At 42.3% G+C, this 25,306-nt stretch overlaps 1 protein-coding gene across 4 annotated transcripts in view; it reads left to right on the top strand.

The window, feature by feature from the left end:
• The window catches only part of SMYD3 (SET and MYND domain containing 3), a 339,919-nt gene that overhangs the window by 250,507 nt on the left and 64,106 nt on the right, over positions 1-25,306 (top strand). For all 4 annotated transcript variants that reach the window (XM_029047210.2, XM_039914769.1, XM_029047212.2 and 1 more), the window contains 3 exons: positions 13,596-13,663; positions 15,401-15,503; positions 20,089-20,199. In XM_029047210.2, the coding sequence (XP_028903043.1) occupies positions 13,596-13,663; positions 15,401-15,503; positions 20,089-20,199 (282 nt within the window). The remainder of the gene's footprint in view (positions 1-13,595; positions 13,664-15,400; positions 15,504-20,088; positions 20,200-25,306) is intronic.

Genomic DNA, 25,306 nt, shown 5'->3' with positions numbered 1-25,306 from the left:
ATATTGTGGAGCATGGGTGCCATTGATACTCAGCTATTTAATGAAAGTATGTACTCTCTCTCTCGGGAATGGAGCCTTGAAAACTCAGGTCATTTGGATATCGGGCTCTTAACTCTCAATTTGAGTTCCTTCAGCACAGTCTGTTTTTGCTTTACAATAGACTCATACAGGGGTTTGAAGTTTTTTTAGTTTGGTAGTGCAGATTGTTCACAAGAAATGCTGTGATTCTCAAGTTCTCTAGAGTTGGAATTCTTTAGACTCTTAAAACACCCCTGACATCTACATAGCAGGGCCTTGAAAGAAGCACATATTTCTTAGTGGATTTCGGTTAATGCAAAAAGTTCTTACCTTTCTGTTTCACCAAGATTTTTCCTTTCCCATGTTCAGGGGAATCAGAATTTTTAGCAGGGAAGAGAGGAATGATCTTGATCATTCGGAATAACATTTTAAAATCTGCCAAAGAGAAAACAACAAACTGCATGAAATTTGAGGTAGAGAAATGGGAATATAGGGAAAGGTGGGAGAGAATCTGCCATTGTATCCTCTCACCTCTCCCACTAACCTGTAATCTCCTCGAGGCAGGGATCGTACCTACCTACTCGATTGTATTACACTCTCCTATGCATTTAGTACAATGCTCTGTACAAGGTAAGCACTCTGTACATACTATTGATTGATTGATTCCTCAGAATAGAATCCCATCACCAACATTAGAAGCTAGGAAACAGCAATGGGCCAAACAGTGGGGGTTTTGACTCATTCAAAGACCTGCTCTTAGCCTCAGATGGGACCCCAGGAGTGTCCTGGGGCTAGCTGTTCCCTGCACCGACCCTGGTTTATGAAGGTTGGAGTGTTCCAGATCCATTGCCCCATCTCTGGTTCCAGTGGAGGAGCTGGGGTGGGGTTGAGGAGAATTCTAAGTGATTTGAATAAAATTAGGGTCTAGGAATCCCCGCTCCCCAAACACTTGGGGGTCCTCAAATGAGGAGCCCCTGTGGCTCAGACCAGATCCTACAGGGTATCTGTGGGCCTTGATTAGGTTCCTTGAAACCTCTGAACGCCATCTCAGAACTACACAGGATTTGGAGAACCTGCAGATCAACTTATTGTCACATATGTATACCTTGACCTTAAGCTTAAACTTGGAGCGAAACATTTGTTTCCCATTTGGAGTCATTTTGAAATCAGAGCAGTCATGTATTTTGTATTCTTTAAGCATGCTTATTGTTTCTTTCTTGTTTCTGTCAAGCCTCTATTCTAAACTGAGGCCCCTCTTTGCCAAGACAGTTCAAGGCAAACATAATATACTTGAGTTTACAGTCACAGACTCGGTAATTTTAAAGCTGTTTTTTCTTTTTTTTTCCATACAAAACCAGAGGTTTTTGGTGATTATTTCACATTTTAAAAACATGTCCCTTCAAGCCTGCAGCTACTACAGCCAGTATTCCATTAATGGGTCTGAACTTCCTAGCCAGGATCCCAGAGGTGAAAAGCAAAGGTAACCTACTGAGTCAAGCACCAGGTTAGGTGCCCAGTTACAGTGCCATCACTATCAAGTTTGGAACTACCAAGGGAGGAGACGTTGACTCTAGTAACAACACAGGTTTATGAGGAAAGTTAATTTGCAATTCATTGTTAGGAACACAGTGGCCTCCACCTAGTTTCTATTTGAGTTCCCAATGGAAGATGCTGAAAATAGCCCTGCAAACTAAATGTTTTTATTATAATGCTTGAGTCTCAGTAATGGAGTAGACTTTGTTTTGATATAGAAGCAGATTCTCAACGCTGGACAAAAGCTGAGGTTTGGAGGATCGATAAGAGGCATCAAGCCCGGGAAACAGACAGGAGTCATTGATGGGTTTTTTAATTTCTCACCTCCAACTTACAGCAGTGGGGACTTCTGGAAGCCTGACAAGGCTCTGAAGGCAGATGATGTGAGAGCTGAGCTTTGACTGTCATGTCCTTTTCAGCGTTTAGATGCTCCCACCCCAAAAAAAAACAAAACTCTGAGGTTTTACGCTTTCTATCAAGTAGGCAAGTTGATTTTTATGGAAGAAGAACCAGAAAATTGTGATCTGAATCATGGTTCTTCTCTGTCCCAGATTTACAGCTGTGCTGAAAGAATGTGGGCAAGAATGATGGAAAACTTTATATTTTTGAAAATTCTTATGGAGAACTCAGTATGAAGAAATATTAATTTTTTAAGATATTTTTAAAGTGCTTACAATGTGCCAGGCACTGTACTAAGCACGAGTAGATACAAGCTAATCAGATAGGCAACAGTCCCTGTCCCACATGAGGCTCACAGTCTTAATCCCCATTTTACAGGTGAGGTAACTGAGGAACAGACAGGGTAAGTGACTTTGCCCAAGGTCACACAGCAGACAAGTGGTGGAGCTGGATTAAAACCCAGCTCCAGACTCTTTAGTCGGATATCAAGTCAGATATTTAGTGCTTTCTGGTGAAACTGCTAGTGAAGCAGCATGGCACATTGGATAGAACATGGGCCTGGGAATCAGGTCATGGGTTCTAATGTCATTTGTTTTAAGGTCATGGCTCCACCACTGTGCACCTGGCACAGAGTAAGTGCTTAACAAGGACCATTATTATTATTACCGTTTGTCTCAACTGGAACCCTTCATTTGGATTCTAACAGAAGATTTGTAATTCTGGATCACTATGATGGTGAAATTTTCCTCTCTAGGCAAGGAGTCAAGGTGTAGGAAAACCCACAGGAAATGATTCCGAAATAGTCCTTGTCAAATTCAGATTTAATTTTTTTTTTAGAGAAAATAATAGAAACTGACTCACACTTCTTTGTTATAAATATTCTTGCACTTGACCCAGTACTTTAAACAGGAACAAATGACTGAGCTTGTGCAGTTGCGTCTCAGAGATACAGGCTATAGGAAATTGAAAATGTTTCTGAGGTCAAAAAAATTATCTCATTTGCGTGCTTTGATTTATAATATGCTTCCATATTAAGTGATTAGGCAACTCAGTTTCTGCTGTAAAGTGCACTGGAGAATTCACTGCTTTCAGGAGCTTCCAGCTTGTTCTTAGCTGTACAAAATATGCATTAACAGTGGAAAAATGTTAAATGTATTTTCATTATCTCTTCTTCTCCCACTATCTGTTGCTTTTATCGTTATCTCTGATGAAATTCTGTATTTAATCTCTTTCCAACTGTAAATGCTAGATGGATGGGATTTACCCTGTTTTAGAGGCATTTGGAAGTCCACTAGCCAATCATTTTGGGGGGGCCATCTTTCCATGCTTGGCATGATGACACCCTCCCAGTCCACTGTAGTGTGGTTGTTTCCTTTCCAGAATACTTGCAAAAAAGCCCATTCTTCACCATCCAAATAACATGAACAATACTCATTCACTTCCCCTTCTTGTCCTCTCTGTTTTTCTCCTCGCACTCTACTTCTTGATATTCTCTGTTCTGGCCTTTGCTAATACTCAGTGACTGGCAAGATGTGTGTGTGTGTGTGTGTGTGTGTGTGTGTGTGTGTGTGTGTGTGCATGTGCCCACTTTGTCCCTGAATATTTGCATTGTTTAGTGGCAAGAGATGTGTGTGTGTGCGCTTGTGTATGCACATACGTGTGTGCTCACCTTGTCCCTGAATATTTACAGTGTTTAATTTGGCCAAAAAGTGCTTACCTTCTAGAAGTAGACTCTAGCGTCAATCCTAAAGTGAACAAGAGCTGAATGCTGGTTGGGTGTGGACAGCTTTATGTCACAACAAGATGACTGTTGCCGCTTAGACAAGAGAAGGAAAAATTCACTATGAATTACAAGTATCTGAGGGGGGAGAAGGGAAATCACCCAGGAAAAAATAAATCAGCTCATTCAAAATGGCTCCAAATTCCAGAAATCCCATTTCGAAATGCGTTTTGGTTTTGTGAATGGTCTAAAAGAGCCATAAAATCCATTTTTGACAATGGCAGAATAAGGATGGATTTATAAACTGAGTCTTCATCAATGAAAATGCTAAGAGAACCAAATGAAAACAGACCTGGACAGGATTAATCCCAATTTTAATCAAACAAACAATTTTAATCAAACAATTTTAATCAAAGCAAATGATTTGAGGGTTAGAAATGGGTACAGCCCTCAAAATCCATCCTACATATGTAAACAATTGTGAGTTAGTGCAGACTAACAATTGTTTGATAGTTGGCAAGAAATATTTTGAAAATCCAGTGCTCCTCCATTATATTATTGGGACAAACAATCCTTGCTACATTAGCTAATTGCTAGATTGACCAGATTAACCTTTTCAAAGTTGTTTTAATTTGAATCAATGGATAAACGGGCCCAGATTAGCATGGGATAAGGAGGCTTCACAGCTTTGGGTTATAGGCCCCGGAGACACCTAGCAACAAACATCACGCTGCTGATATTTTTCCAGGCGGGACACAAGTCATTTTGCTTCTGTCTTTCTCTCCCCTAACCATTGCCTGTGCCCTTGAGTGTTGCACTTCATTGTTGAGGTCAGATGGGATATCTTCTCCTTATAATGGAAAGTTTCCAGCAAGTACATCAAAGAGCGTGGTTTGTAATCACACTTTTAAAATATCAACTCTTCTTATTCCCGAACTCACTCCACTGATGCCTTTTTTTCTTTTCTAATTCCCACGTGCACCTCAGAAGGTCACTTGTCTCTTGCTTCATTTTCACCTCTTCTTCAGCACAGATGCTGACTTAATATCTGAGGCTTCTGTGTGTGGCATACTTCCCCTCTGTTTTGATCTCTACCAGTGATCCAGCCAAGTAGAAATGCACGAAAACTAAATGGAATTGCTGTCCAGAGCTATTTTTTGCTTGCAGGAGAATTGGCTGTGGTTTCAAGGGGGTACAGTCATCGACTCAGACCATCAGCGGGGATGTTGAGCATATACTGCAGGCCGAGCACTGTATTAGGTACCTGGGAGAATACGGTACAATAGAATTCATGGACACATCCCCTGCCCACAAGGAGCTAACAATCTAGAGACTCAGGAGCCATTCATCTGAGAGATTATCTGGTCTTTTCTTCCAGTTGTATATCAGCATCCATTGACTATTGTGGGACTATTCCAGACCTGTAGAGGTTGAGGGGAAAGACCACTGCCATCAATAAGTAATTGGTAATAATAATAATGATATTAAGCACAAACTATAGGTCAAACACTCTTCTAAATGTTGGAGTAGATACAAGCTAATCAGGTTGGACACAGTCCTTGTCCCACATTGGGCTCACAGTCCTAATCCCCATTTTACAGATGAGGTAAATTAAGTGACTTGCCCAAGGTCACAGGGCAGACAAGTGGAGGATCTGCGATTAGAACCCATGTTCTTCTGACTCCTAGACCTGTGCTCTATCCACTGGGCCTAGCTGCTAGGCTAGTAAGTGCTCAACAGATCTCACAGATTGAACCAGGAGACCTGGGTTTTAGTCCCGGATCTGCCTACTGGAGCTCTGCCCATTGGTGAGAATGGTTCCGGACTAAAGAACCAACCACAGTGGTCCATGAGGGGTTTATGCCAGCAGATTAGCCGGTGAACATGGGTGGCAGAGTGCAGCAGTTACTAAGACAACCCAAACGCCTGCCAAGTTACCTTACTGCAGTCTCTTGGGCTGTCAGGTCATTCTGCGTCTAAAGCAGTGGTATTAATTGACATTTCCTTGTGTTGAGCACTTTACTAAGCATTGGGAGGGTACAGTTCAACAGAGTTGGTAGATATGATCCCTGTCAGAGATCTTACAAGGAACTTAGAGGCTAAATGGGGAGACGGATATTAAAATAAATTACAGATAGGGGAGATGGCAGAGTCTAAGGATGTGTATGTATGTGGGGCTGGGGTGAATATCAAGCACTTAAGGGATACAGATCCAAGTGAACTGGCGATGCAGGAGAGCAAGTAGGGAAACTGAAAACTTAGTTGGTGAAAGCCTCTTGGAAGAGATGAGACTTTAATAGGACTTTGAGGGTGGGGAGGGTTGTGGCCTGTCATATATTAAGGGGGATGGAATTCCAAGCTAGAGGGAAGATGTGATTAAGAGGTCAGTGCTAAAACAGATGAGATCAAGGTAGAGTGAGTAGGCTGGCATTAGAGGAGCTAAGTGGGCAGACAGTTCTTCACATTATCTCTATTAAAGCTATTCCTGAAAGACAGCAATGAATTCTGTATTTAACTTTCTTGAATTACTGTAATGCTTAATACTCTGCTGGCTGCTTTAATTACAATTCAGTTTCTGAGATGGTGGCCACATGCAGTCTGTTCTGTGGAACACTTGCAGCCTGGGGAATAACCAGCTCTAACGCTGGTTAAAGTTCAGCTCACAGCTGCTTCTCTTTTGTTTATTGGTCAGGCTTACAATACAATCCAGATGTGGGATTGGAGCTTTGTAACTTGTTTGCTTTTCAGTGAAACTCTGAGAAGGGCCCAGCACTGCAGTTGCAGGGCAGAGAGAAATAAAGAAGCATCAGCCCATGCTTCGCCAAGTGAAGTCATGCATTTGGCAGCTTGCTTTCATCACCAAGGATTGGTTATTCACGTGTATACACGTGAGTAGAGAGTTGAGGACGCCAATTCCATCTCTTTAGGTTTCATCCCAGAATTCTTGATTCCTGTATAATACCTGGGCTTGGCTGGTCTTTGTTGGAGACAAGAATTTCAATCCCTATGCCTCTGGTGAACTAGAATTTACAGTCCTACCATGGTGCAGTTGTAAATCTAGGATACCTAGAAGAATGTGAGGACTTAATGCCTTTTTTTTTTAAGAAACAGAATAAGTGTTCCATGGGCCCTCCCCCCTTTCTGGGAAGACCCTCCTAAAGTTTAAATAAATGACAACCAGCCAACCTACAATGCCTTAACTTTTTTTATTTCATTTAAAAAATATCCCTACAGAAGTATGCCTTTGAGTTGCAACATCTTAAGTTCAAAGTTGCTGTGGTTTTTCCTCCAAGGGCTATTTGAGCAACATGAAGATTGAAACCCTGCAACAATAGGGTTTACAGCTGTTGTGGTCAAAGTTGGTTTCAGCTTTTGAGTCCTTGTTTGCTCTTGTCTTTCCTTCCAGACAGCAAGGCCACATGGAATTTGCACAGGCTTTCATTTTCTGAAATTATTTCAGAGCTCTCATTCACTTAATCTTCATATACCCCAGTGAGGGAGATGCTGGAATAATTGTCCCCATATCATAGATGAGGACAATGAAGCACAGAAAGATTAAGTGAAGTCACAGGTCTAGGGCCAATGACAAGATTAGAAACCAATTGTCCTGATTCCCAGACTTAAACTCACTTTCCACTGGGCCAGTAAATCTTTACAGCATGAAACTTGAAAATTATTCATTTGCCTTAGAGAGGTGGGGTGGGGAGGGCGGGGAGAAAGAGTGGACAATCATGGGAGGTGCTATAGTTAAACTAGAATGTTCAGAATCTTTTACTATAAACTAGAGTGTTCAGAAACCTCAACCCCATATTATGAAAAATGGGTTCTATTCCCAGGAGATGGAAACAAAACGTGCCCCTTTCTTTTTAACCAGGAATGAGTGTGGGTCATGGCCATTTTGAACTCTAAATTACAAGAGTCTTGGTTTCAGGATTTGAGACTAAACATTCCCTGACTATTACAGTCTCAGCACTGTTGTTTTTTCCCCTTCCTTCATTTTCTGAGCAGCAGGACTATGGCCGGGTAGGAAAGAGAAAAAGTTTGGATTTTGAGTCATCTTTACCTTTCACTATTTGGGCTCTCTCAGGAAACAAACATTTCAATACCTCAGCTTTTAGTTCTTGTCTGGGCCAGTTCCTCTTGTAGTCCAACATGGTTCTTTACATGTCATTCAAGAATAAGAGAATGTATTTATTGAGCTTTGCCCACTGTTGTTCAAAATCCTTCTGTTAATTCCTGCTGATCTAAGCGGTATCACAGTGAACATAGATTAGTGTCTACTTTGTGCACTTGTATAGGTCGATGTGCCTTACAGGGAATGTACTCCCATGGTAAACATACTTCTCTGTAATAGTGACTGGGGCAAGTGGAAGAGTGGCTATTTGCAAGCCTGCTTAAATCCATTTATAATGTTAACAAGCACAGTTTCCCATAAGACATATTTTAAAATGCACCAGTGTTTTCCAGAGATCTGAAAGTATTGCCCAGAATAATAAATGAATATATTTTAAAACAGTGTTTAAATATGCAATATTCAAATAATGCAAATATGTGCCTGTAATGAAAAATTTTGAATTTGGTTTTCTTCTCTTTAACATCCTTTTTAGCAAAAACAAGTCTATTCCAGTCCCCTTTCCCCTCTGTTTTTAGAGCCCCCTGAGAGTCAGGAACCGTGTCTAATTCCCACCTTGTTTATTTGGTATTTTTTTGTATGTTTTATGGTATTTGTTAAGCACTTACAATGTGCCAGGCAATGTATTAAGTGCTAGGGTAGCCACAAGATAATCAGGTTGACACAGTCCTTATCTCACCTAGGGCTCACAGCCTTAATCCTCATTTTACAGATAAGGGTAACAGGCACAGAGAAGTGAAGTGACTTTCCCAAGGTCACATTGCAGACAAGTGGCAGACCAGGATTTAGAAACCTGGACCTTCTGACTCCCAGGCCTGTGCTTTTTTCCCAGGCAACCTTTCAGTGGACTTTTACTTGAAAAGGGAGATAGATGTTCAAAAGGGAAGGCAGCAGAGGGTGGAGAAAGAGGAGGAGAGTGCTTGGGTAACCAGCCCCTGAGTAATTGAGAATTGGCTGTAATCATGCAAATAGGAGAGGGAGTGATTGAGCAGTAATTGAATAGGTTAGGGAATCTGAATTGTACCCAATGACAGGACAAAGTGGGCTGCTTGCCCAGAGCACCTGTGCCTATCTTTAATGTGCTTAAAAAGATAATTATACAGCCCCCTTCCAGAACCATGCAAGATAGAAAATTGCTGATTGGTACTCCCAGTCCCTCCCTGCAGCCGATAGGAACAGAGTAAGCATCTCTGGAGCACTTTTTGTTTTACAGTGGCCCCATTGACTTCTTGGGTCTGAGTAAGACCCTCTCTCACCTCAGAAAACAAGGGCAGACATCAAAGACTGGGACACTAAGGTAACAACCAGAGCTCATACTGCTGAACAGAGCAGTGTTCTGTTTGAAATGAAATACTGATGGGAAGAAAATTATTTTATCTAGCTCATGGTGGCGTGTGCAGTAGAGGAAATAATGCACTGGAATTCCTCATTTGGCCACATCAACTAGGAAGTCAGCTCTCCAGATAGCAAGGGTCAAGTACGCAAGACAGAATATGTTTGGAGTTTTGCTATTCTTTAATAACAAGTGATGATATAATATGGATGTTGTGCTCCATTAAAAAAATGAAGTAAAGTAAAAACCACTAACGAAAAGGATGCAGCATGACAGAATTATTGTCATTGATTTTTTAAGACAACAACTTTGCTTTTTTCAAAGGAAGGGGAGTATAATATTTTGGTGTATGACTGTGGAAAATTAGGTATTGTTATTATTACTACCCTTTTTACTAGGAGTAAATTAAGGAGTGGCTATTAAACCCAGTGTCTAGAGGCAGAAATCTAACCCTGCGGACAAACAGATTTTGGCTGATGGAGACATAGCGTTGTACTTCAGTCAACCAAGCAAAAGTATTTATTGAGCAGAGTGCAGTACAACAGAGTTGGTAGGCACTTCCCCTTCCCACAAGGAACTTAGAATCTAAAGATTAGAGCCTACAGCTACTGTTGGCCTTAGTTTGCCTTAATTTAGTGAATGTTTTGGTGGGACAGTGTAACTTGGTTCAGAATTTTACTGCACTTAGAGCTGGTAAAAAATATATGGGAACAAATCAGCATTTCTAAAAAGAGCCAAGACCCTAACCAGCTGACCTGGCAAGTCAGGAGACTCTTTTCAACTTATTCCCCCGAAACTGATGGCAGAGTCTCAGGGTCCTTCAGGGAAGGGATGGGTTCAGATTGGGAATCATTGGCAGATATATCTCCATCTTGGCCATTCCTGCCCCAGCCACTGACACTGCTAGAGAAACCCATAAATATGCATGCTACAGTAAAGTGAGCTGTCCTCTCCTTCCTCCTCACTCCCCCAACCCCATTCCTTCTACTCCCCCGACCAGCCCCTGACACCTTCCTAGGAAAGGGGACTGAAAAGGAATCGAAAGGAACAAAGAGTCCATCAAATACGCTCATTTGGGGCAAGGAACCTGTCTACTAACTCTTCTCTCTTCTCCCAGGTGCCTAGGTCTGTTCTCTGCCCACAGTAAGTGTTCAATTAATATCATTGGTGATGAAATTCCTCATGGGGCTCACCTCGGTTTCTCTTTGGGCTCAGGAATATGGGCCAGAGGCTTGTTTCCTTAGTTGAATTTGAGAGAGATCTTTTTTAGGAGTTTTAAGTCCAGAAGGATAGACTGTAAGCTCACTATGGGCAGGGAGTGTGTCTGTTACATTGTTGTTTTGTACTCTCCCAAGTACATAGAGTGATAGTTGTTTGTTTTGAAAACAGGCCGGTTGAGTGTGCTGAATCAGGAGTAGCAGGCATCTTCTGTCCTGTTGTAATTGTTTTCTTGTCAGCCGGATGCATTTCAGCAGTGTTTTGGCTGACTATAAAATCTCCTAACTCTGGCCCCTTTCTCATGACGACTAACCAGTTCATGATTGAGGAGTTATAGGCAGCTGTCACATTGGTGTGTTTCTCCATCAAAGCACGGTTACACCTGGGACCATTAGGAGAGAACAGAAATGACCTGCCTGTCTCCTAATGTCCCTACTGCAATAAAGCAGGGAGGCAGAAGGCATGAATTCCATAGAAAGAGACCATTCGATTTCCTTCTCTATCCATTCTGAGCATAGCCAGTGTGTAATACTCAGGAGTAACTTTAAACCTTGCTAAATAAGTGAGATAAGTGAAATGTGGTCCATGTTTTATATGATCTTTCTTCCTGTTGCTATTGGCTAATTTGGGGCTGTTTTGTTCTCAGAAATGATATAATTACTTTGGGGCTTTCCATAGGTTGAAATTTTACTCTTGACACTCATTGTTTCAGACATTTGCAGTTACTCAAGGGAGAAGGCAGTTGAACCTTTTTTATTTTAATGACTTCATTTCACACCTTCTAACACTATCTAAATAATCCTTAATAGGAAATACCTATGTTTGTTCACCTACTTCTGCTTGTGTTTCTTAATCCAAGAAATCAGAGGCATCCTATCTAAATTCTTTCTATTTGGGTGCAAAGTAAAAAGCATAAAACTGATACTTAGAAAATTTTCACATTAGAGGAGGTCTCACTTCTCAAAATGAAGAAGTACACAGAGTTCTCCATGGTAACTCATATCCCTTACTGCTTTTCCGGTTATCCGGAAAATACAATTAGGCATTAAAAGTCATTCATGGAAATTACTGGGAATGAAATTCTTGGCATCTCTCTCCTCTCCCTTTGAAGAGTAAACATCGCACAATTTGGGAAACCTTTTAACCTTCATCTCTTTTAGAAGGGATATTTGCTGTGTCATGTCACCTAACTCAGGATTGCAAATCAGGGTGGTCCCTCTCTGTTTAGGAGTTAAGCCCACCCAAATTTTCTCCAACCTGAGGGGAGGGGGGAAAAGGTCTTTAAACCCTGCCTATAATTAAGTTACCATTCCCATCTCACTATGTGATTAAAAGGTGGTTTTTACTGGTCCTGGATTGGAGTGCCACTCAACCCAGATGCATTCTAGGGAGCTTTTGTTTGCATCCTTCTTGTATTAATATTCACCTCTTCTACCTGCTATCTGGCACCCAAAGTGCTCATACTACATAATTTGGGAGTGGGAGAATCATTTTGAAAGCACTCAAAGGGCCATCTCATGAGATATAATGCATATTTTTCTTACCTTGCTGATAGCAAAAGCCACAAAAGCAGAAATCCAGCACAGTCTCTGGCATCAAGGGTGCCCAGCTCTGCTGCCGTGGCTCAAGGGTGTGGCCTGGAAAGCAGCGGAGAATAGGATCATGTGGCCTTGTTAGCGTGGGAGTGGGCCTGCAGTTATGTGTAAGGAAATGGTGGAGGTGTTGCTCTAAAGTAGCTGTTAACTCCCAGGGCTGCAAAGCTCAGCAGTCCTAGATCCACCTTGTGGTGAATTTTCTCAGTAGAGAGAGGCTGGTTGCATTCATTGCTAAAACTGCAGGTACACCCACACGCTCTCCTCAGAAAAGCTAGGAAATCCTGGAGTTCACTAGGTGTAGTTTATTTCACATGCAGTAATATGAAATTCAGGCTCTTAGGTATCCATTCCCTGAGATGTCAAGCTTGATAAGCTTCACTAAGTCTCCCCTGCCAAAACTTCTCCTGGAGAGAATATTCAAATTGGATTCTAAATAGCATGTGCAGCCACAGCCTCACATTTATCTTCAATTTGCAGATCACCTTAAGCAGTTGTTTAATATTTAATTGCATTTCAGACCGAAGTTTTTCCATTGCCTTTTCTTTCCCATCAGGTTGGAAGCCCTGACTTAATGCTAAACATAGATGCTGTGGGACACTACCTGGCTGTCCCATACACCATGAGTCAGTCTGTTAGCGTAATCAAGCACAGACCATCTGAGTGCTTCGTGTTACAAAATAAAACAAACCTCAATTAACATGAGTCAGGAACCTCTCCACTGGTGAATTTTCATGTCAGACATGGTAAAACCTAGATGACTTTAGAAGTTGTGTTTTTTTTTAAGAAATCCTAAACCAAAGCATCTTTTAAACATGATTTAAGTGGAAAATAGAACTCATTTTGTAATTAAACTTTTTAATAAGGCGAAAGACCAAGTGGAACTGGGGTCGAGAAGATTCTGGCATGGAGGGCTGCCAAAGTATCCATAGAAGTCTGATCAGATATGCTCTCATGGGTTAAAAAGCAGCCTGGGTGTGCTCAGAAGTGTCCCAGAGGCCACGGGAGCTCAGATGTAGACCCAATATCCAAAGAGTAGCCAGCAGCAAATTTGCTTCTTTGGGACCCCGGGATCTGGGTGCAACCATGAATTTGTGGTCTGGACAGGATGCCTGTAGTCCCTCCCATTTCAGAACTGTACCTTTCAGGTGGACCCAAATCAAACCAGCCTCTAGGGATTACAGTGTGGAGGACAGCTTCTTTGTCTTTGTAAAATAGTAATGAGTCCTGCAGAAGCAGCAAAAAGGCAGCATCAGTGCAGAAATGAACAGGCTTCTGCCGCACCTTGTGACCAGGTTGAAAGTAGTGCCTCTGGTTTCTCATCTCACAGGTGGGTGGGTTCTCACATTCAGGATCATCATCATCAAAGGTATTTGAGTGCCTATTCATGGCAAAGCACTGTATTAAGACTTTTTTATGGATTGGAATATAGGGCCTCTGTCTGTAACTCCTGTTTTTGCAGGGTGCTAACCTCTCTTCCCTTGGAATACAGTTTGTGATGTGTGGCCCAGATATGAGCATCAGTATTGAGCTTGGAGATATCCAACCCAGTTATGGAAAATGCTCCTGAATTTTATTTTGAAAGTTTACTTGGGTATGTAGTTTCCTAAATGGCTGTGATAATCGTGGTTTTCTTTCTTGTTTTTACAGGTGATATGTAACGGTTTCACCATCAGCAATGGAGAGATGCAGGAAGTTGGTGTTGGCCTGTATCCTAGGTACTGTGGACAGTATTTCATTCACTGGCAGCAACTACTAGATATCTTCTCCATTTCTCTGAGGGAGCTAGAAAATTATTGAAATGGGAGGTAGAAGAGCCAGTTGAGAACATTGGTAATAAATTACAAGAAAATGGAAAATGTTAAGTTTTAAAATATTTGTACAAGTTCTCATTACTGACTGTTACTGACCCCATGCCTGGATTTTGGTTTTTAGAAATTGTCACTTTCGTGATCAGAATGAGAACTGTAGGTCAGAGTGAGGCTGACTAATGAAGATTTCTTCACAAAAGGGCTTCAAAATCACCTGTCCCTCAGGGTTGGGGGAGTTTTAGATTAACCCCTGAAGAAGGCTGTAGTTCCCAAATTGAATATCCCTTTCTGCTCCAGTTACTTTGTGACTTCCAGGGGCATCTCATGGGGGGATTGCCAGCATCTGGAATGACCTTGCTTAATTCCATAGGTGGCACTACTGTAGTGTTTTACACTTCGGCACTGATACCTCCAATGGAAATTCCCAGCACCCCAGCTGGTACGTGAACTCTACAGAGCACTGTGCAGCAGAGAGAGTAAGATGACAATCCAGGAACAAAGTCTAGGCTATTTTGGAGGTCAAAAGAATGGTACCAGTATGGAAACAGACTGCAGGCCTAACTCAAGGCCATTAGCACAGTTTTGCTGCCCAGCCTTCTATGAGGCCAGGAGACATAATAATTATTATGTGGTATTTGTTAAGGCTTTACTATGTGCCGGGCGCTGTACTGATGCTGGGATAGATACAAGATAATCAGCCAATCAGGTCAGACACAGTCTCTGTCCCCCATAGGGCTCACAGTTTTAATCCTCATTTTACAGATGAGGAAACTGAGGCAGAGAGAAGTGAAGTGACTTGTCCATGGTCTAAAGGCAGTTAAGTGGCAGAGCAGGGAATAGAACTCAGGTCCTGTGACTTCCAAGATCACTCAATCAGTGGTATTCATTGAGCACTGACTTTGTTCACAGCACTGTACTAAGCTCACGGGAGAGTACAGTGCAGTTAAATACAAGTACCAGGATGTAGTTCAAGCACCACATCCAATGACTCTTTTCCCAGCGCAGTCCATTGTACCTGGTGCATTGTGCAATAGCAGGATAGGATCTAAAGCAACGAGATCTTGAAACCCAATCAGGATAAACACATGGAAGCAATGCTTATTTATTGGGCAAGACTTGTGGAGAATGGATGGCCATGTGGCATCCCCAACAGCTGTTGTGCAGTGAGCTGAAATTGGGAGACTGGAAGATAAAAGAGCAGAATAAGTATTTTAAAGAAACAGTACCTCAAACTATAGACAACAAGCCAGTCTGAGGAAATCAGGGATGGGGTGGCTCTTGATTGTTAGGAGAAGAATATGCACACATTTTTATTTTAAAAACTTCAATATTAGGTTTTTTTTTTCCAGTGGAGCATTTCCTTGTATTTACAATGAATCTGTTGCATGCATTTTTTTTTGATGTTAGTCTCTCAATATATAGAAGTTCATCAGTCAATAGTATTTATTGAGCACTTTCTGTGTGCAGAGCACTGAACTAAGCTCTCTTGATAGAGAAATCAGCCACCCCTCCCCAACCTCCCATTTGAGGTCTTAATTGCTCAGCGTGACCATTACAACTTAGTCATTTTTGTGGTAATGCATGAGAGAGAGATATAGTTTAAAGTCTCTTGACTCACACGATCTTGTTTTCCCTTTCTGTCAGCATGTCTCTGCTCAACCACAGCTGTGACCCCAACTGTGTAATCGTCTTTGAAGGAACTTCCCTCTTCCTCCGGGCAGTTCGGGAAATCCAGAAAGGTGAAGAGGTAACGTATCACTATCTCTCTCTTTTTTTTCTTTAATAAATAGTATTTGTTAAACGCTTACTCTGTGCCAAGCACCATTCGAAGCACTGGAGTTGATACAAGATAATTAGGTTGGACAAACAAGCACTGGAGTTGATACAAGATAATTAGGTTGGACAAACATCTGTTCCACATAGGGCTCATGGCCCAAGTCGGAGGGAGGAGAATTAAATCCCCATTTTACAAAGGAGGTAACTGAGGCACAGAGAAGTGAAGTGACTTTGGGCAAGTCACACAGCAGACAAGTAGTGGAGCAGGGATTTAGTACCCAGGTCCTCTGGTTCCCAGGCCTGTGCTCTTCCTAATTAGACTGAATATACCACACTGCTTCCCCAACTTTCCACCAACTCTTCTCTATCACAGATATCTACAATAGGTGTCCTCCCCTGAGGGAGCTGTGTGTTTCTGTTCCAAGAATATCTGATCAGCTCCACCTCTTCTTCTGTCATTCCTTTGCATAAGCTGAGGCCCTTCTCAATTTGTACCTCCCCCAATCCACCTATGTGGACCTTCTCAGTTGGTCTCCCATTTCCTTCAGGAATCCCATTATTATTATTATTTTTTTTTGGTAGGGGTGGGGAGAGAATGTACATTTCTTTGCCTCAATGGAAACACCTGCGAGATTGCCCAACTGGAATGAAGCCTTCATTTGGTCCTCCCAGCAGTCACCCTCTATCAATCGAAGGTAGTTATTGAGTGCCAAAGAAGGACTTTCCTGAGGGATTGTCTGCGAGATAGACGAGCTCAAGGTACAGTCAGTCAGTTGGTGTAGAGGAGCAAAGTGTGCGTGTTGCCTTATAGTAGCAAATTAGCAAGGTAAAAATAGGGGGCAAAATAGTTAAGTGTTTTAAAGTCAATAATAAGGAGTCTCTTTACCTACAGATATTACCATTTTGAAAGTGTAAACACTTATGACAGAGAAGTTTGTTCAGTTAAAACAGAGTTCATCAATTGGCCAGCACCATTGGCCTGGCATTAGACAAATCTGCTGTTTAGGGAGGTTGGGGTGGGAAGACATGAGGGGATTTAAGACTTTGTGGAGGTGGTCAGATAGTGAGGGACTTGGCATAGATAAGGAGAAGCAGTGTGGTGTAGTGGAAAGAGCACAGGCTTGAGAGAGGTGATGTGTTCTAATCCTGGCTTTGCCACTTATCAGCTGTGTGACTTTGGGTAAGTCACTTAACTTCTCTGTGCCTCAATTCCCTCATCTGTAAAATGGGGATGAAGACAGTGAGCCCCACGTGGGACAACCTGATTACTTTGTATCAACCCCAGCACTTAGAACAGTGCTTTATAAATAGTAAGTGCTTAAGAAATACCATAATTATTATTATAAGGTGGGCTGGAACTTCTGTTTTGGAAAGAAGAGCATAAGTCTCTTTCACAACCATTTATAGTATGTGGATAATAATAATTGTGGCATTTATTAAGCACTTATTATGAGCCAAGCACTTTATTAGGCACTAGGGTAGGTACAAGTTAATCAGGTTGCATACAGTCCCAATCCCTCATGGTGTTCTTAGTCTAAGTGGAAGGGAGAACACGTGTTGAATCCCATTTTACAGATGAAGAAACTGGGTGCCAAGGAGTTTAGTGACTTGTCCAAGATCACACAGCAGGCAAGAGGGTCAAATAGAATTAGGACTATAGAACTCATCTCCCTCTCCCTAGAAGAGTGTGGCAGAGACTGAAGGAGGTAGTTGGGGGGAAGGCGCTTCTGAGCAGAAGGGAAGGTTTCAAATTTCCAACTTGGGGAAGCTAGAGAATTGCTCAATGCCCTGCCTGACAATAATGTGCAGCGATTTGAGTGGGCATAATTCCTGTCCAGTAACAGGAAAGGGACAGTAATACTGGAGATCCGCTGGGGAAATTTCCCAACCTGCATGTCCTTAGGCTTCTATTCAAGCTGGGCTCTCATTAATGTGTTTTACAGGCTGCATTTGGAAATAAATAATATCCTCCTTTAGTTGTCAAGGTTTTTAAGCTTTGATACTAAATTTCCAGGGGGATCTTGAACACAAACTTTTTTGTTGCATTTTTCTTTTTTCACTAAAGACTTTCTTTCAAGAGAGAAAATCACAGTTCCACTTTCAATAAAGTAAGGAATTGCTCCGTTGAAGATGTAATGCAGTAACAGCCTATTTTTCATCCAAAGCAGTCTTAGAAAATCAGTCTCTAGGCAAAAGCTGGTCAACCCAGAACAGGGTCGTGGAAGCATATGTGAGAAGCAATATGACCTAGGGAAAAGAACACAAGCCTGGGTCTCAGAAGGACCTAGATTCTAATCCTGGCTTTGCCATGTATATGGTATGTGACCTTAATAATAATCATGATATTTGTTAAGCGCTTACTATGTGTGAAGCACTGTATTAAGTGCTGAAGTGGATACAAGCAAATCGGGTTGGACACAGTCCCCAGCCCATGGTAACTGATTGAGGTAACTGAGGCCCAGTGAAGTAGTGATTTGCCTAAAGTCATTCAGCAGACAAGTGGCAGAGCCTGGATTAGAACCATGATCTTCTGATTACCGGGCCACTCTATCCACTATGCCATGCTGCTTCTCACATGAGCTTCCATGACCTTGTCCTGGGTTGACCAGCTTTTGCCCGGAGACCGATTTTCTAAGACCTTGGACAAGTCACTTAGTTTCTTTGTGCCTCAGTTACCTGACCTGTAAAATGGGGATTAATACTGTGAGCCCCCTATGGAACATGGGCTGTGTCCAACGTGATGAGCTTGTGTGCAAGTGCTTTTTTGAAGTGAGATGTTCGAAGATCAGTTTTCAATCTGGAACCAGTGTTTCCAGCAGAACTATGCTGTGCAGGTCTAAAATACACTGGAAAGATGGGCTTGATGGAAAGCAAAAACCCACCTACTATTTTACTTACTAAATAAGTAAATAGTAGCTATAATAGTAGGTGCAATTCTAGGCTTGAGACACATTGCAAAGATTCAACAAACCCATTAGTCTGGGGAAATCAACCTTATATTCTAAAGGTTTCCAAGAGAGCACTCTGGTGTTGGGAAAGATTTACCGTGTTCTTCACAGGAGCTGCAATAAAGTGGAAACTCATTGGTCAGCTACATTAATATTTTAATAATCCTTTACTTTGTATATGCAAACCCACATTAAGTCCACAGCTGATCAATGGGCAAAAGGCTGTGGTTAAATGAGCCTTGCATTTAATAAAATACATCCAGATTTAAAGCCAGTAGGTGAGGCCTAAAAATAATTTTATATACAGCTGGTTAATGTGAAGCTGTATGGCACAGATGTAGCCACTGTACAGTGGGTTATGCTTTTTAGCATTGCTGTGATACATTCCTGATGATACTCAGCCTAGCACTTGTTGAATGCTGTTCCCTGCACTAGACCTGGGCTTAAGAAGCTATTGTTTGGAAATTCACAAGGAATTTTTTTGATAATAATTATGGTATTTGTTAAGTGCTTACTATATGCCAGGCACTGTTCTAAGCGCTGGGTGAATACAAGCAAATCAGAGTGGACACAGTCTCTGTCCTACATTGGGCTCACAGCCTCAATCCCCATTTTACAGATAGGTAACTGAGGCACAGAGAAGTGAAGTGATTTGCCTAAGGTCACACAACAGACAAGTGGCAGAGCTGGGATAAGAACCCATGACCTTCTGTCGCCCGGACCCGTGCTCTATCCACTACGCCTTGCTGCCTGTGGTATTTGTTAAGCACTTACTGTTTGTCAAACACTAATTTGTTAGTTAACAAGTTAATTAGATCAGTAACAGTCCCTGTCCGGCATGGTGCTCAGTCTAAGTAAGAAGGATTATGAAGTGACTGTGATCCATTCAATTTGGGCAAGCATTTCAAATGCTTGGGGTGATCTCTTATCAGTCCTGCTACAGATGAGATGATGACTGGAGTAGAGGGATGTGTGAGTTCGTCTTTTCTCAGCTGATACCACAAGAGGAAAGGTCATAGTGTCTTTTGATCGATGGAATAATCAGAAATTAATGATAGAATTTGATCTCCAGCTCTTCCTCTATAAAAGACAACAGAAACTCATAGATTCCCTCAGAGTTTGGAAAAGACTGAATGCGGTGAGGGGGGGTGTCTTACTATCCTTTGGAATTTGACTCGTTGGCCAGTTCCATATCTCTTTTACTTGAACCTGAATTTGGGGGTGTTGATTTTTACCTTGGGCTATATTGAGTGGGAGCTTTCTTTTTCCCCTTCAAGGTTGGCACCTCCGTCTTATTTTCCCAGTTATCAGTGTCTGATCTCATGGTACCCTGAGGCTTTTTGCCGCCTTTTTGTGTTTAAAAATCTCATTGACCATTTCAGATTTACAGAGTTTGCAAAACAAAATAAACAAACTGCTTATAGCTGCCATCACAGACAGGCTGACAAGAGTTTGCTTTTTTTCACCAACCCCTGCATGAAGTGTAAAGCACATGTTTGCAGATCCTATGAACTACGAAACTGGCAAGATCCCTGTGGAATCGATTTATAAAACCTTTGTCCAAACACAACAGACCAATTCCCTCCATTCTCCTTTGCTCATTTCTAGCTCACCATATGCTACCTTGATGTGCTGCTGCCCAGCCAAGAGCGTCAGAAGCAGCTGAAGGAACAGTATTGCTTTGCTTGCGACTGCATCCGTTGCAAGACCCAAGACAAGGTATGTTGGGTGGAGTCATGACCAAACTCCTCTAACCATCTGGAAGTAAGGGGTGGGTTCCTCCGCTAGTGAAAGACAGAGGTGAATGAAAGAAAACGTCACCTCCATGGAAAAATTCCCTTCCTTGCTGATCAGCAGTCCTCCACCAAATAAGAAACAGCTTCTGGTTAGAGCACATTGTGGAACAGTTCTATTTTATTTGGATCATCTATTTCAAGCAGGTCTGCCATGTAAAACAAAGGGCTTAAGACAGTCCAAACAATGATTATGGTATTTACTAAATGCTTACTACCCAGTCAACCAGTGGTATTTATTGGGCACTTATGTGCAGAAAACTGTTAAGCGTTTATTGGTTAAACCCTGGGATATATTCCAGATAATTCAATCTGACAGTCTATGTCCCACAGGGAGCTCGTTGTCTAAGATGCAAGGCAAATGGGTACCTTATCCCCAGTTTTCAGGTGAGGGAACTGAGATACAGAGAAGTTGAGTGAGGTGACCAAGTGATATAGCAGGGCAGTGGCAGAGCTCAAATTAGAACCTGGGATTTCCAGTCCCGGACTTTCACCACTAGACTGCCTCAAAATGCAGTGAAAAATCTGTACAATCTCAGAGCTGCAAGGTGTCTGCAGGTTCATTTTCCATGCCAAGTAAGGGTACTGCTCCCTGCTTGCTGCCTCTTTGCCGTTCTTCTGGGACTTTTGTCCTGATAAATCCTCTTCTGGGAGCCAAGCTTTGCATCTTGCAGATTGGCCTCCAGAAAAGGGTATCTCCTACCTGGCACACAACCCAAATCTAACTGGAGGACTAAAGGGAAACTGAGGCCTCTTTCTTGACATTTGTAAAGTCACTGTCCTGGTACTTCCTCTCCTTAGAGGGAGAGATGATTTGTTTTGCTGCACAGTCCATGTTTTATACGCACAGTATTGAACCACCCTGTTACCCATTCCTTGAGTCATCCCTGAAAAGTAGAGGCATTTTTCTTCCATTCTATGTATTACAAAACTTAAAGGTGATTGGGGAATTCACTGGGAGGTTTGTGGGGGTTGGAAGACTAGTTGCCACTTGTCAGCTGTGTGACTGTGGGCAAGTCACTTAACTTCTCTGTGCCTCAGTTACCTCATCTGTAAAATGGGGATTAAGACTGTGAGCCCCACGTGGGACATCCTGATTCCCCTGTGTCCACTCCAGCGCTTAGAACAGTGCTCGGCACATAATAAGCGCTTAACAAATACTAACATTATTATTATTAGTTCGGAGTCAGGTCTTTTTCACGGACATCCCCATTGCTTCTGTCAGAACAGTGAGTATTAACTAGACTGAGCTTAGAGTGGAGACTCTATTTTGCCTAGAGTAGGGTTTCCTTATTAACACAAAAACATGGTGCCTGTTATTAACATACTATTTATTTTGGAGCAAAAATGCAAATTCCCAGGATTATGGTTGAAAATCTGGTCATGAGACAAACCTTTAAATGGGTTTCTCTCATAATAGCCTCTATGAGGGGGATGCCAGTTTGCTGAATCTGGCAGTTAGGTCCAGAGTATAGAGCATGTGGGTATTTTGAAACCCATCCATGCTTTAAGCAATATGATCCGTAGGTGATGCTCTGTTGTGTTAATGAGTAAGAAAATGTTTCTTCCATTAAACTGGAGTTAGTTCTGACTAAGTACATAAGAGGTCACTGGGGTTATGAAGTCCTAGGTGGAGCAAAGGATCGTTCCATTACGGCCTTTGGGGCCAATGAGCTCTGACCAATGGATTGTCCACACTGCCAAGGCTTCCCAGTTGCTAGCCTTGCTTGTGGGAAACCAGCAACATGAATCAGTAAATCAGTGGTATTTATTGAGTGCTTACTGTGTGGAGAGCACTGTACTAAGCACTTAGAAGAAAACAATACAATACTGTAGGTAGGCACAATCCCTGCCCACCCCGCTTTGGGGAAAATGAACAATACTTAGTTTTGGCTATGTATGTCAGCATGAGTCCCAAAGAGGCAGAGGAAAAAGTTGGACCCTCAGTCACAAGACCTTTGGATTCTTCGGGTAATAATGTTTTTCAGTCCACTCACTCGCAGACAAGTTGTCAACAGTATCTCTTCCCTTCATGCTCAGATCTCCCTTGACATGAAAACAGACATATGAAAAAGCTTCCCTAATTTATTTTAAGTAAAGTAGTATTCATATTGCCACAACCATTTTGAATAGAGGCCAGGGGAACAATGTGGAGGCTGTATTGTCTAACCTTAGAAAACCACTGCATCGAGAGGAGGAGGCTTTGGGATTGGTGGCTCAAATTAGTTTTTAGTAGTAGGGCAGCATATGAAGTGGGGAAGAATTCCTACTGTTGTATTTTTTTTCTTTTTGGTTCAAGAGTTGTTCATCTATCAGTGATGTTTATTGAACACTTCCTTTGTTCAGAGCTTGGGAAAATATAGAGTTGGTAGACATTCCTGCCTTCAAGGATCTTACAGTCTAGTTGGAGGGTTATGATCTAGTGGGCAGTTTTACATTCTATGTACACTGTATGCACATTAACTATTTGAGGGTCCCACAGAGTTCATGGGTTGGATTTGGTGCTTGTCATTTCTCAGGTCAGTTTACCATTAATTGCTGTGAAAGATGTTGACTACTTGGCTAGTTTCCTCTTCAACTTGATTTCATATTACATTTTAAGAAGATAAAGTTCCAAATATAGCCCCCATTTCCAAGCAAGTTTGTGTTCATGTTGTCTCTCTCTCTCTCTCTCTCAATTACTGGGCTTTCTTGTTCCATGCTCTCCTAGTCATGTGGCATTCATGTTTTTATTAATAACTTTTTTATTATCATTACATTTGCCACCCTAGTTATGTATATGGGCTAGTAGGTACTAAGTGAATTGTTACACTGCAGCCCCCTTATTTCAAGAAGTAAGAGACTAAAACAGGAACTGTGACTTGCTTCCTGGGTACTAATGCTGCTGGTTGGTTCACATTTGAAGATAAAATTCCAAATGTAGCCCCCATTTCCAAAGAGGTGCATTATTTCTCTCTCCCGTTTCCCCCCTTCCTCTCCCCTCTCCTCCTCCTCTCTCCCTCTCCCCCTCTCTTCTCCACACTCCCCCCCCCCCACCATCTCCCACTCTAGGGATTGTAGAGTTCAAAGTTTTTCTAACTCATCCCTCCTGCCACCTTCCCTTGACCGTTAGAACCTCGACCACAAGGCGAGCAGAGAGAGGGATGATGATTTAGAAATCAATCTATTTCATTCCAGGTTTAGTAATCCTCCCAGAAGACTTTTGCAGAGTTGTGAGACATATTGGCTGAAATGGGAGCTTAGAGCAACTGGGTGAAATAAAGCAGGCAGGAAGTCCTCCCAGCAACAAGCAGTGAGAGTTTTCCTAGTGCAAATCAGCAGCAGCGAAGAGAGCAGGAGCCATTTCAGTGTGGAAGGAAAACCAAAAAATTCTGCAAATCTTGGGAGATCATTAATATTGCTTTACTGCCATTGTAGCTGGTGAGATGCCTTTTGAATGTCATCTTTATAGTTCTGTAGTGGCTGCCATGCCTCCCTTTCACGTAATGAATGAAGGGTTACCGGGTCATGTTGACATTCCCAGGGATGTGGCACAAGGCACATTTCACATACTCATCTGCTTTCAGGGTGTTTCAACTAAAGAGTAGAACATTTACCAATTGGACTGAGTATTAATTTCTGAGGAAAGAACGTAATGGTTCCGTGAATAAAATGTGCTTCTTGGTAATTAGAATACCGTATCGCATCAATTACAGGCGCCTTCATCTTTCACGCTTTTCTTCTGTTTCAACCAGGGCTGCCTCTCTAGACAAATTATTTTCAGTTCTTCAGAGCCCCATGAAAAGACTAGAGAAATACCACGTTTACTCTTTATCCCACTTGGAACTGTAAGAATGAGCCCAGGTATTTTTAAAGCATTGATGAAGCAATCCTGCCCACGACATTCAGGTTTCAAAGTCAAATCTAAAGTCCCATGTTGACTGCATTAATGAGGCCCAAATGTTGGTTGGGTTATCAGGAACTCCTATTCCTCTGAAAGGTATTTCTAGTATATTGACATGTCTTGTAGTTTCTTCTAAGGGGTGGTAGCTCCCTGGGGGAGATTTGGGGGGGGGGGGGGGGCAGTAACAGGCCTGATCTCATAAGCACTCCTGTCTATTCTCTTCCAGGCCAGTTCCCTCTGGCCCCTTCACCCACCACTCCTGCTGTGGCTGCTGCTCCACCCAACCCCTGCCACCCCATTGCCATGAACAGATCAACATTATAATGTCATATTTCAACACTAAAACCCACCTAAGAGGCCAGTGCCACCTAGCTATATCACCTAGAATGGCACAGGGACCACCTTCCCCCTCCCCCCCAACCTTCCAATATACTTTCTTCCCCCCCACCCCTTCTATCAATAATAATATTTTAAAAATACTTACTATGTGCCAAGCAGTGAACTACACTCTGGGGTAGGTAAAGATAATCAGGTCAGACACAGCCCCTACCCTACATGGTGCTCACAATCTAAGAAGGAAGAACAGGTATTGAATCCCCATTTTACAGTTAAGGAGACAGAGTATAGAGGAGTTGAGTGACTTGCCCAAGGTAATTGGTGGAGCTGGGATTAGAGCCCAGGTCCTCTTACTCCCAGGTCTGTGCTCTTTCCTTAGGCCATGCTGCTTCCCCGTAGACTTGCCCCAGCTTTCTCAGTTTTGTAGAAGTTGCCCTTCTCCCTCACCTCTCCTCTCTTGAGGGTTGGGGTTTGGGCCCCATGATGGGGTGCATTGTCCCTGGGAGAGTTGGGGATATTGTGAGAGGCTGTTCCATGACCATTAGGTATTCCCAAATTTCCATGCAATCCCTCAGTTGAACCCAGCAGGCACTGCATGACTTTATGGGGCAGGAAGGAGTTAGTGTGCCTCCAGCCTTGGTTAGTGCAGATAAGGATCAACCTGCCAGGGAGAGATTTACACATTGGGGGGGATCCAACTCATCTGAAAAGGAAGGAGTTATTTATATCCCCAAAATTTTCTTTGATAGTTTCTTCCAAGTGCCATTTGTAAAGGAAGAGCAGGCACAGGACATTTACCCCAAAACATAAGCTA

Source organism: Ornithorhynchus anatinus, chromosome 19, assembly GCF_004115215.2.
Source record: "Ornithorhynchus anatinus isolate Pmale09 chromosome 19, mOrnAna1.pri.v4, whole genome shotgun sequence".
In the NCBI taxonomy this organism is placed as follows: domain Eukaryota; kingdom Metazoa; phylum Chordata; class Mammalia; order Monotremata; family Ornithorhynchidae; genus Ornithorhynchus; species Ornithorhynchus anatinus.
The sequence above is the reverse complement of the archived record's forward strand: the minus strand, read 5'-3'. Positions and strand labels throughout refer to the sequence as shown.